At 36.3% G+C, this 13468-nt stretch overlaps 1 protein-coding gene across 18 annotated transcripts in view; it reads right to left on the bottom strand.

Annotated features, from left to right (window-relative positions):
- Positions 1-13468, bottom strand: part of ERC2 (ELKS/RAB6-interacting/CAST family member 2) — a 691106-nt gene that overhangs the window by 205934 nt on the left and 471704 nt on the right. For all 18 annotated transcript variants that reach the window (XM_067463537.1, XM_067463536.1, XM_067463539.1 and 15 more), the window contains one exon: positions 454-601. In XM_067463537.1, the coding sequence (XP_067319638.1) occupies positions 454-601 (148 nt within the window). The remainder of the gene's footprint in view (positions 1-453; positions 602-13468) is intronic.

The following is a 13468-nucleotide window of genomic DNA, read 5'->3' as shown; positions in this document are numbered from 1 at the left end:
AGTCCAGTTTCTGCTATCCAGTTACATCTGTAACTTCCAGATAACCTTGCAAAAAGCAAACAAGCAACTGTCATACAACCTTTGAGCAAGCAGCTATAATATAACAATATACAAAATGGGGAAGAAGTAGGATGGTTAGTAGGCTTTTGTTGGAGGAAAACATCACAGTATGATGCTCTCTGTTGTTTTATCAGTAAAGTGATTGTCATGATGGAAAGAGGGAAAACAGGATGTGTTTGATCCAATATATTAGACAAGTCAGTCATGCAACAAATTACAAAATGCCAATTAAAGAGTAGTAAGGCAACATACATCCTTGTCCTACCTTTTTCTCTGGCTGTCACAAGGCAGGCTTGGTTTAAAGACTTAGTTTAAAGTTAGAAAAAAAACTTTAAACAGGGATTTTAAGGTCAAACTTCCAGAAAGAATAAAGAGAAAGGAGAAATTTCCAACCTGCTGTTTTAACTGATGGACTAATCTGTCTTTTTCTCTTTTCAAAGCCATCACTTCTTCTTGCGTTTTCTTCTTCTTTGACGCAGACAGTTCAAGCAAGGCAATGTTTGCATCTTTTTCGCTGATGGCAGCAAGCAGTGCTTCCTGTCTGATAAAATTTTGGAAAAATGTATCAAAACTCTTGGACAACATTTTTCTTTACAACTGACTTCTTAAAAGAATTCTGAAGAAAAATAGGCAGATTATACAACATCACCTACACATAATACCCTGAAGATTTATTTCTAGGCTGATTTCTAAAGACATTGCTGCACAACTATTGCTCAGAACAACAACAACAACACTTCAGATCTTTACATTACAAATAGAGGGATAAGAATAAGGTATTATGGATTATGGATTATGTGATTTTAATAATTGATGTGACTATTTTACATGTTTTAATTCTTTGTTTTTAATGTAGAAATGTTTTAAGGCATTTAATTATTGCCAATATGTGAAGCCACTCTGAGTCTCCCTAAGGGTTGAGAAGGGCAGCGCACAAGTAAATAAAAAAATAAAAAATAAAGTATCATTAGATATACACTTACCTGGAATAAACCACATTAAACATAGGCAAATTGAATTCTAGGTAAGCATGCATTTTATGTTGAAGTCAGGGTACAAAAATGCATACAAGAAATATAATCTATGTGGTCTGGCAGAAGGGCAGAATGCCAACTAGATCAATATTAGCATCTTATGTTCAGTTCATGGACCACAATGATCAATGCAAGGGCCTGGACATCAATGAATACATCATAAATCTAAGGAACAATGTATCCAGGTTTTGCTAATTTGCACTGTCTGCTTAGATGAATGAGACCATCCTGCAGAAAGTACAATATGCACATCTAAAAAATGTCAGAAAAGTAGATGGTGATCCAAGATCATACATTTTTTAAAATATATTTTTGTATTTTTCAGATTTTTACAAGTTTAACAGCAAACATCCAATTCCTCCCTGTAAGTCACAGTCCAAATACTTTATCTGAATTGCAGATGTTATCCTTTTACATTGTGTGTTTCTATGTAATGCTTTAGAAGTTGCACAGATCAATTGTACATCAGAAAAAGGAAATACATTAAGGACCTCATCACATGGAGGTACAGAAGCTGAGGGGGACAGCCAGGGGAAACTGTGGGGCAGCATTCTGCTTTGTACTGTTACTGTCATGAGTTGTGGGCTGTCATCCCATGTTTCCCTGCTGTCTCCGGCTTCCTCCTGTTCTGTCCCTAGCTTCTTGTATGAGGAGACAGGTAGTCACCTGATTCCTCAGGGCTCTGTCTCTGCAAGCTGCTGACATGCAGCTAGCATGGAGCCCCACAGGAGGTAGCCCGGTGTCATTTAATTGGGTCCTGCAGCGTGCCAGCAGTGCACAGAGACTGGGAAAACTGCCCATCTCGTAAGGTCAAAAGTGATATAAACAGCAAAAGTAAATTAGCAGAAAAGTTTGGTGGTAACACTTGCTTACAATCCGTGAAGCACTTATTTATTTTATTTTATTTATTTATTTACTACGCTTATATACCGCAATTCTCAGCCCGGGGGCGACTTAATCTTATTATACTATTAATCCTACTCCTAGTGTTATTACTATTAGTCATAATAGCAGCAGTACAGAAATAGAATGCTTATTCAATTTGCAGATGACCCTAAGTTGGAAGGAGTAGCCAATTTTCTACACAACAGGATTAGAATTCACAGTATTTTTGCCAGATTAGAAAGCTAGGGCAAAAGAAATATAATGGACACCAATAGGTATAAATGTGAAGTGCTATATTTATGCAGGAAAAACAAGTACAGTACACAAATATAAGATTGGTCATAATTGGATTGACATCAATGCATGAAAATAATATTTGGGTCATAAGGGACCACAATCTAAAATGAGTTAACATTTTGATGCAGTGGCCAAAAACAACGATCAATTCAAATCTAGGCTGTATCAATAGGAGAATAGTGTCCAAATCAAGGAATGTCGTAGTGCCATTCTATTTTGTTTTATTCAGCTTGAAAAGGAACATTGTGCCCAGTTCTTTTTAAAAAATATATTTGTATTGTTTTATCATAGTTATTACATTTGTTATGCGTTTGGTTATAGTAGTTACATATTATTCAACGCACTCTTTAACATATAATCTTATTATTCTGCTTAAGCATTTTCCCCCTTTTTTCCCACCACTATGCTCCCCTCCCCCCATATCAAGCCACAACTTTTACATATCGTCTGTCCAAAATTTCAATTCTTCTTGTGACGGTAACTTTCCTTCTTTGTTTTTTAAACCATTTACAACAAATTTTCCCCATACAACATCAAAATCACTTTGTTTCCATATACCTTTTTAAACTTTTAATCGTAGTGCCCACTTCTAGACACTATAGTTCAAGAAGCATATTGACAAGTTGGAACATGTCCAGAGGGTGGTGGTCAAGATGACCATTAACAACAACCTATGAGGACAGGTTCCAGGAGTTCGGTATATTTATTTATTTATTTATTTACCATATTTGTGTACCGCTTTTTTCAGCCCAGAGGCAACTCAAGGCAGCTCACAGTCGGCAACAATCCAATGCCTCAACAATTATAAAACAAGTAAAACAATTATAAAATACTATTAAAATATTTAGCATATAATATAAAAAACATACAAAGCCATAAAAACATTATCATGAGCATCTCCTTACTAAAGTTTAGTTTAGAGACGGAGAAATAAGATTGAGAAATAATGTAAAAGCCATCTTTTAATATTTGAAGAAATGTTAAGTAGGAGATGGAACAAGGTTATTTTCTGCCACTCCAGATACTAGAAAATGAAACAATGGAATCAAATTACAATAAAAGATTGTCCATCCAAATTTTAGTAAGAAAATTTTGAGTGCAGGAGCTGTTTGACAGAGGAATGCATTGTTTCAAAAGTGGTGGACTCTGCTTCTTTGGGTGTTTTTAAGCAAGTTTGGATGGACCTCTTTCAGGGGTATTCCAATATTCTAGTATTGCATTGAGTTAGCCTAGAATTTGTTTGTGGTTCATTCCAACTCTGAATTGATGATGATGATTTTTAGTTAAACCTCACATTTTCCCTCAAAGATAAACTCAAGGCAACTATGTAAAATTTGTTAAGACAAAAAAGTGATCCTGGAAATTTAGGGTATGAGATGTAGGGTGACATAAATCTCAAGGGACCAGTGGCAGCAATTGTAACCTTTTTGGCTACCTAATTCCTCTACCTGGAGATTCTGGAAGCTACAGTCTAAAAAGTAACCTTTTCCCCATTGGCCAGAAACCAGTTTATCAGATATATCAAAATTCACAATTGAGTATCTCCATATTAGTTTCTATGTATGAAAGCACAATCAAAAGAGTGTGTTTCCATTGAACATTGCTGAATAAAAATATCTGCAAAAGAAATACTGAAGAGACCTTAAATTCAGCATTCACTGCTTAGAAACAGCATGACGCTACTCTCTCAGAACAGAAAGGCCCATTAAGTACAGTTTCTTTCTTCTGTTGCTTAGAGATACAGTGCTACTGTCCAACTCAAACTCAAGGATTCACATCAAATGTTCAACTGATACTGCAGTGAGTTTTATACCAAGGCACAATACATGAAAAAGCCCCTCTTGTGTAACTGAGCGCAGAGGTACAATTAGCAATGGATGAGCTGGTTTGGGCAGCTTAAAATTCAACCTGTAAGAGTTTTTTCTCTTAAATATCATGTATCCTACTTTATCACATTTCTTTGAATTCTTGTGCATCTCTGTGTTTTCTGATACTGATAATTGTGAGGGAAAGGAAATGCCAAAATTTTCTTAACTATTATTGTGGCATTTCTCAAATATTTGGAAGCAAGTTCCAAAAACTAATTTGTTAAAGGAGTATTGCTTTTTCTTTGGTCCTACTATTCAGCTCAACTACATATTTTATTTGTGTATAATTCGAACACAGAATGCAGCTTTTTAGTATATAACAGAATAGAGATATAATTGCAGGACTATTTTGTTTTCACATGCAGGGATTATTAAAGATATGCAAAACTTTAAAAAAAAGATATGCAAAACTTGTGGGGATGGCAAACCTGTCGCCTCATCCCCAAACCAACAATTTTAATATATGTATTGTGATTTGCACCTACTTCTAGCTTTTTTCCTATTGTGGGAGGGGAAACTAATATTCCTCCTCAGTTTCCCCATATTCAAATCTCCTTAAATGATGCAGTAGAATTAATTATTCTGTGTAGAAAAACATATGGATTTTTGTGCACCCTCCCACGCACACACACACAAATGTTTTCTGCACTGATGCATTCGCTTGTGTACTGGAAATAGGATTTTTCACAAAACTAACCATGTTTTCATCAGTAAAAATTCAAAGACATAGCCTTTTAAATCTGGATCAGTATGCAAAGCAATCTTGTTTCACCTTTGAAACTAATTGAGAGGAAGAAGTTGGCCACAAAAGCCTTCATAGACTTCATCAGATGTGTGGATAAAGTGCCTAGGAATATATGTTTATCTTGATGAATAAAAAGGTTGTGTGTATAAATAGCAATAGAAATTACAAAAATGTGGGGATAATGATGAGGTAACAAGTTCCATTTTAAAGATGGCCAGTTTTTCCTTGACAACCATTTTTAAAAGTGAATGTTGCAGTGCTATTGCTTTTCACATACACAACCTGATCATTTATAGGTATAAATGTCTTGACTTACCAAGTTTCCATGAATGCAATTTGTTCACTCTAGCTGTGAATAGCAATAGGATTTATATCTGAGACTGATGAAACACTGTGGTTATACAGTAGAGTCTCACTTATCCAACATAAAAGGGCCAGCAGAACATCAGATAAATGAAGATGTTGGATAATATGGAGTCTCCTACTGTTACCCATCTGACGCAGCACTAAACACCAAGAATACTAACAACAGGGACTCAAAGGGTTAAGGCAAGGCAATGCCTCAGGGCTAGAGCGGCCCAGCAGGAAGCACCCAGATGTGGAAAAGGAGCATGGAAATCACAAGGGGGAGAAGGGAGGACACTTCCACTTCTGGTTCTGCCTCTTTTTCCCATTTCCTTCCTCTTCCTCGTCTTGTCTTTTTCACTTATTGGGAATGGAGAGAGAGTTGGGAAGCGCTCCTTTAATTGAAGGGGAAATGCTGGGGGAAAGGGGGGGGCATTGGATAAGAGCGTTGGATAAGACGGAATGTCAGATAAGCAAAGGTTAGATCCTAATTCTAATATCAAGCCTACAGTTGATATCAGTTTCTTGCAAGAGTTGAGATACATTGCAGAGAGCCTTATGAAACTCCAGAGAAAAGCTTCCATGGGATTGATCAAAAGTCACGAGCTGAATGTGTAAAGTAATTAAAGCAGTTACAACTACTAAATTGGAGTGGGAACTAGATTACGAAGAATTGCAAACATCTGCTATCACTCAGGAACACTTGGAATTATGAAGTGGCCCCATGGGCTATTTGTTTCCTAATGTAAACTCAACAGTTGAGATCAGTGTTCAGGGTTTGTCCCTTAAGGAATTTCTACTAATTCTACAAATAGCTACTGAATAGAAAATCTTTTATGGACAGACATGAATTCACCACTGAAATTTCTTTAAGATCTAGGGAAACAGGATGTTTAATAACATACACTTGCCCATTAACCATGCATTTAAAAAAGCACTAAGAACAGAGTTAATTACACTGAACTGTCACTCACCTTGAAGAAAGTTTTCAAGATGGAACTAATAAAAACAGACAAAAAGATGAAATGACTTTAACTGCTCTGGGAAAATTCTGTATAGAATTAACCGCTGACAAACCTTCTCCTTTGATTACTGATGTGCTGTTTAACCCTCTTAAAGACTCTCTGAGAAACCTTTAACAATAATACATTGCCTTGACATATCACAGTCCATTTAAAAGGAAATAATGTAAACACTTGCATTTCCCTCTCCAAGCTCAGTTAGAGAGTTAGACAGAAAACTATCTCCTAAACGAGACAGCTACCAAGGCAGGTAAACGGAATATGTGGCAATAAAGGTTTCAGATGTGAACAATTTTATGAAAGCTAAATTATCTTTCCACTTTAATATTTGCAATGCATTATCTGAGATGCTATTAAAATACTATAATTAAAAATATTAGATCTAATGATATATGTGTGGGTGTGTCATTTTTCTTAGTAAGATTGTAGCTGAATGAAAAACAAACCATTCAATCATTTTGTCTCTTTAATTGTTGTTTTCTTTTCCTCCTGACCCCAAGTATTCCACCTCAGGTTCAGTAGGAGGTGATTTCAGAGAGGAAGTGATGAGAGATCCTGCTCGGACCAGCTTCTTTCTTTCACCCTAGTTTTAAAAAACAATGTTATAGCCTGCAGTTCATCTTTACAACTGAATTATGCACATGTGCTTTTAAGAAAATAAACAAAATGCACTGAGACATTTTGCGGCAGCATCTACAATCCTAAAAATTGGTTTCACGTCATTTCGTGTAAAATGTTCCATAAATAACAAATTTCTGGAGAAAAGCCATTGTTTGCTAACTGATCCCTAACTCACACACACACAAAATGTCCAGGATAGCAATCTCAGTCTATATATCATATCTGGCCAAATTCAGTTCATAAATATGCATTGTTGTACAATAAATAAATAAAATACAGACATCTATAACATTTGTTCTGGTGGTATCCCAAGTAGTTGAGAAACTGGGTTAAACCCTTAACTAAGATCTTTGTTATGGTCCTATTAGATAGCATGTCAAGCTTGTGCATAAGTGTAGGAGAACTTAGAACAGTTCTACACAGACACTATAATCCAGATGGAAGTGGATTAAAACAAACTGGTTTTACTATGCTGCACCTACATAAACACCCCAGGAACTACTTTGAGGCTGGGATGGTGACTACAGTATCTGTGGATTACAGATCCTCAACCAATTCACTGAGATGCTTTGATCTTCTGCAGACGATTGGAATATTTCCTGGTTAGGAGCGTTGCATGGAAAAAACCCTCTGATTGGTTGCAGTGCATTATTTAGCTTGTTTCGGACTTTGTGGTGAATTTTTTTAATGTGCTGTTTCTAACTTGATACATGCTGCAGAACACATTGGAGACACCCCACCCTTGGGCTATCTTCAAACTGCATTATAGTGTCTGTGTAGAACCACCCTTAGGTCCAGGCTATCAAATGGACTGTATTTCCTCTCAGATGAACCAGCCTAAACCGAGATCTAGAAAGGAGCCCCTTCTTTCAGTTACACCACCTTCACAGGTATAGATAGGGTTGTCGTGGTGGCTGCCCCTACACTTTGAACTTCCTCCCTAGGGATTATAGAATGACACACTTCTTCTTGACCTTTTGTTGGCAAGTGAAAACTTTTCATTCAAATAGGTTTTTACAACTGAGACCTGTCAAAAGGGGCAGTAATAGGGTATTGCTTTAAAATAGCACTGTTTTGCCTATTTTTTTAAAAAAAAAAAGTTCTTAAAATGTATGCTTCATATTGTTTTGATATGGTTAATAGCTAACTTATATTTTAATGTTATTTTTTGTATATTTTTAATTACATTGAAGGCACTTTAATGTTTAAGGCATCTTGAGTGAAAAACACTGGGAGGAGGAGGATAAACAGAGGAGGGAGGGAGGAAAAGAAATTTCAGCCAGAGCAGAACAGCAAATAAATACTCTTCTATCCAGATCAAATGACTATCAGCAAAAATGTTTAATCATGAATTTGATCATGGGAATTATTAGAAATTTTAAAATCAATTCATCACCACTGACACTCATAATTGAAATGATTAATGTGGTTGAATTGTCTCTAATCCAATCATTGTTTGACTGCTAGTTTTCAGAGCAAACCCTGGGATTTACAGAGAATGGAATGGAGGTTTTCACTATTGACCCTACACAAACATGTTTCATTGCGGGCATCTTTAAAAGTGTTCTTTTTACTCTTTTAAAGTTATGGCAATCAGGGATTTTTTTGCCCTGGATGATCTAGAGATGCCATAATACAACTATTTCCTAGAAATGGCTGGACTTTAACATGTCTGGAAACTGTCAGATTGGGAGAGATTGTCCTAAAGTAGGGGATCTCATGTTCCAATCAGTGTGCATCTCTCTGGTCTTCTTTCCACTCCCCATTCCCACTGCTGACAATAGGAACATTGTTCATTTGCCTTTCCAAAGACCTTGATATTAGAGTTCGGTAAGTAAATTTCAAGTAAATGCATATGCAGTAGTAAGTGGCTAATTGAAAAGATTGGCCCACAAATAAAGCAGGAATAATTTCTTGCAGAATTGCTGTGTTTTCTCTACTTCCCCATATTTCTCTCAAGAAGTGTGAATTGCAAAGATCAGTTTTTTAAATATTTTATTAACTTTTCAAATATACAATGATAAAATCACGAACATTATTTTAGTGAGTACAGTGTAAAGAAAGAAAGAAGAAAAAATAAAAAAGGAGGAACGAGAGAAGAAGAAAGAAAAAAGGGAGGATATAAATATGTGAGGAGGAGAGAAAGAGAAAAAGGAAGAGAAGAAGATCAGTTTTTGAGCACATGTTTTGCTTATTTAACTCAATGGGTGTGATGAACGAAAGAAAAAAAGAAAGAAAGAGGTAGTTCAGCTAGCTGTAAATTTTGGCTCCAAATTCCTAACAAATTCCCCAAAGTGAAAAAGAGCAAAGGAAAAGGAAAGAGGAGAGAGGAGAGAGGAGAGGAGGGAGAAAGACAGAAAAAAGGGAAATAAGAAAAAATGCCCATATAATTATCTAAGTCTGCAGAATCCAGCACTCTGTGAGCAAGAATGAGCACACTAAAGTATTAATGGACCGATTAAATTTAGTTCTGAGTAGACATCAGAGTGCATGGATTTAGTTATATCCATTGGTTCTGAACTAAAAGTGCACACGTGACCAAACCTCTAAAATATGTGATCCCATTAATCAAAGTGGGGTACAGAGAAAGGAACGAGAATGCAAGAGAGAAGAAAAGACTGTGAACCACCCTGAGTCCCCTTCGGGGTTGGGATGAATGATATACAAATACCACAAATAAAATAATAATAATAATAATAATAATAATAAGCCATCAGAACAAATGCAATTAAGGTCAGGATCGAAAAATCAGCTAATGACCCAAAGTGCAGACTGTGCAAGGAAGCTGATGAAACCATGGACCATCTCCTCAGCTGTTACAAGAAAATCACACAGACGGACTACAAACAAAGGCGGAACTCTGTGGCCCAGATGATTCACTGGAACTTATGTCACAAGTACCACCTGCCAGCAGTAAGGAATTGGTGGGATCATAAACCCACAAAGTTTGTGGAAAATGGACAAGCAAAAATACTGTGGGACTTTCGGATCCAGACTGACAAAGTTTTGGAACACAATACACCAGACATCACGATTGTGGAAAAGAAAAAAGTTTGGATTATTGATGTCGCCATACCGGGTGACAGCCGCATTGAGGAAAAACAACAGGAAAAACTTAGCCATTATCAAGACCACAAAATCAAACTGAAAAGGCTCTGGCATAAACTAGTACAGGTCATCCCAGTGGTCACTGGGTGCCATGCCAAAAGATCTCAGCCAGCATTTGGAAACAATAAACATTGACAAAATCACGATCTGTCAACTGCAAAAGGCCACCTTACTTGGATCTGCGCACATCATTCAAAAATACATCACACAGTCATAGATGCTTGGGAAGTATTCGACTTGTGATTTTTTGATATGAAATCCAGCATATAGATCTCGTTTGCTGTGACATACTGTGGTTTTGTGCCAGTAAAATAATAAATAAATAAATAAATAAGAGGGGAAGAGTGTGTTGAGGTAAACCTTTCACATTACTTCCTAGGTTTAGGAAATATTAAACACATTTATAGATGACAAAGGTATTCATTGCAATAAATATATATTAGTATGCAATCAAATCAGAAATCAGTAGAGAAGGGGAATTGAAGAAAGTCACCCACTACTACTCAGAAAAATACAGAAGCCGCAGACTGAGGAGGGTGACCAGTCTTTCAGGCCCATATGGATTTACAATCTGCAATTTGTCAGGAAAAAAATGCTACTGGAACATGGGCATACAGCCCAAAAAACTCACAGCAATCCACTTATCCTTCCTTTCATCCTTTTTAGCTCTGCAACTGCTCCTTGGCCATTCTAGATTGCGTTCTGTGGCCTAGCAACAGGGCTATGGATACATTTACTCCAGTCCTTCTTTGACCTTCTTTGCCAAATCTGCCAGAGCAAGAATCACCCAATAAAACAAATCTTAAATGTTCTAAAATCAATTAATGCATTTGGATTAATTTTGGAACTAAATCTAGCAAACTAAGCCGCATTGGTAGAAAAATGTAAGCAGTTAAAAACGTGTTGAGCAAATTAACTAGTTATTTCCAAGCCCTGGTTCTGGTAGACAAGGGAGAAAATTCCTTAAGTGTCTGCCCAGTCTTGGCAGAAACAAATAACAAGAATAACAACTCATACAAGAACTTGCTGCCTTTATAAAATCCCGAATAAGAAGGCCATCTTTATCAGACCCTGATATGTGCTTAATGTCCAACTAAAGTTAATCCCCATCCCAGCAATCATTTGGTCCATTGTATGGAGACCAGAATCATATTCACTATCACCTGAAATTTACATGTAAACCATATAGTGAGGAGAAAACCACACCTTTCGCATTAATAGATTTAAGCTAAGAAATGAATAAGTGGCAGCTTCTTATTACTTGGCTTTAGTTACAAGTGTACCAATTACATTTCTGAATTAAAAACATATTGACTATCAGCTGCAATTATCAAAGACAGAACTTGGAAATGTTACATTTTTGGACAACATCTCCCAACCTGGACAGCAACAGAACAGTGAGTGTTATAGTGCAAATACTAACTTCTCTAATCTCTGATAACTTCATAGAAGACAAGAAGAGACAGTAACTAGGAATTGTGACTTTAATTTAAGTATCTCGAATTGGTTAGTGATAATGAAAACAGTCTTTCTCAAGTTTGGATTTGGACATTCTGAGTCAAGGCATTGTTTTCTCAGATATGGTATCAGAAGTGCAAAGGGCCCCAAATGTTTCTGAACTACTGATCATCTTTATAAGAATGGTCAGCGGGTGGGGGGGGGGGTTATATAAGAAAAAAATGCTATTCATCCTAAGAGCGAAGCTTCCACTGATACCAATTAACATTTCTGAGACTAACAACACCTTCTTTATTGGATTGAGGGAAGCAAGTAGGTTCACAGCATTTACAGGAGAAAAAGATTTGCTTCCCAACTTATTTGTGATGCAGAAAGAAACCTACAGTTTAGGAAAACATTTTGACTAGAGAGACCGAAAAGATAGGGAATTGAAAAATCACCATTATTCTTGTGTTTCTTCTGTACAGAGAAAAAAAAACTGCAATAGATGTGATAAATATTAATAGCACAAAGTTTAAGCAAAGCTATACTGTGAATCCAGTGGTATTATGAATACAAAGGATTTGTTTGTGTGGAAAATACTTCTACTCAAGTCCAGCTAAGCCAAATAGGATGAGCAAAGCTATAGGTAATCTGTCATTGTCAGGCCACTTGTCTTTCAGCATTTTATATGTGTATTTAAAAAGGACAAAGATAAAAGTCATTTATAGACAGAATGGTTTGATCCCATGAGTATAGTTCTCAAACCATTTTAAAATCTTCCTCTGTGATAAACATTATGATAAAAACTATCTTCTTTTTGAGATTGTACAAACAACTCAGAATCAAAGTGTCAGAATATTTTCAAAGAACTAAGGTATCCATTTATACCCTTGAAGAATGAACACTAATACTAAATCACACAAAGATTTCAGTTTTTTATTTGTCAGAATTAACATTCTGGATGAATGAAATACTGACTTATTGTCCTTAATATCCTTATCTGGAGACTAAAGTAATTACTAAGATGGGACTGCAAAACGGACATACCACAATATATGAAAACATTAATCCTATATCTTTTATTTCCCATCAATTCCACAACATCTTATCTGGGTTGAGCTCAATCAGATAGGCACATTTCTCAGATTTTGAAAACAAAAAGAAACTCAATGTAAACAGTGGTCAAAGACCAGAATGAGATGGTATTGAGAGTTCGCTCATGAGAGAGTAGTCACTGGCTACTTAAAAGGGTTTTTTTTTAAAAAAAAAAATAAGGATGCCATTCAACATTTTTGATGTTTGAAATTTCTCATCAATTTTCTGAGACATATCTCTGGACTCAATTCTGAAAAATGCCAATCAGAACCTAAGAGAGGCAGAAGTTGGTAAGCCTTGTAAGAAATGTATCATACAGTTCAGAAACACGTGGAGTTTCTGGCCTATTTTTAAATGGATTTTGCACATAAACAAGTGGTACTTGCTATCAGGTTTCTGCCATCCCCAATAGCTAGCCAGCATTCTGTGGTAATTGACAACACATTTCTTTGGAATACTCTAATCACTGCACAATTTCATCCAGCCACAAGGGTGGGAAAGGATTTCTCATTAACACAGATTTTTAATATTTTTCAAGTGTGTGGTCCAAAAACCTATTAAAGAAATACACATATTTCCTATCCAAGGGGACTTTGAACAATTGTCCATTGCTCACAAGATACTCACTTTAGACATGCGGCAGGGTGGCACTAGGATCTTGTACCCTCTGCTACTTTTCAGAAGAAAACTGGGACACATGTGGATAGGCAATATCAAAATGTGGTCAAGATGACCAAAGTTATTAATGAGGATGAACATACAGGATAAGAGAGATGGCAGGAGCTTGCTTTTGCCTAAGTCTACTAGGAAAGTCTCCTCTCCTTCTCTCCATTGTATTAATAGAGTGAAAATTCTGCACTTTGAATTCAGTTTGCAGCAACTGAAGAACAAAGGGGGCAATCAGAGCAGAACAGAGGCATTGGGCTATTTTCAACACAAACAATGTGG

Source organism: Anolis sagrei, chromosome 2 (genome assembly GCF_037176765.1).
Source record: "Anolis sagrei isolate rAnoSag1 chromosome 2, rAnoSag1.mat, whole genome shotgun sequence".
In the NCBI taxonomy this organism is placed as follows: Eukaryota; Metazoa; Chordata; class Lepidosauria; order Squamata; family Dactyloidae; genus Anolis; species Anolis sagrei.
This window is presented reverse-complemented; position numbering and strand designations above follow the sequence as displayed.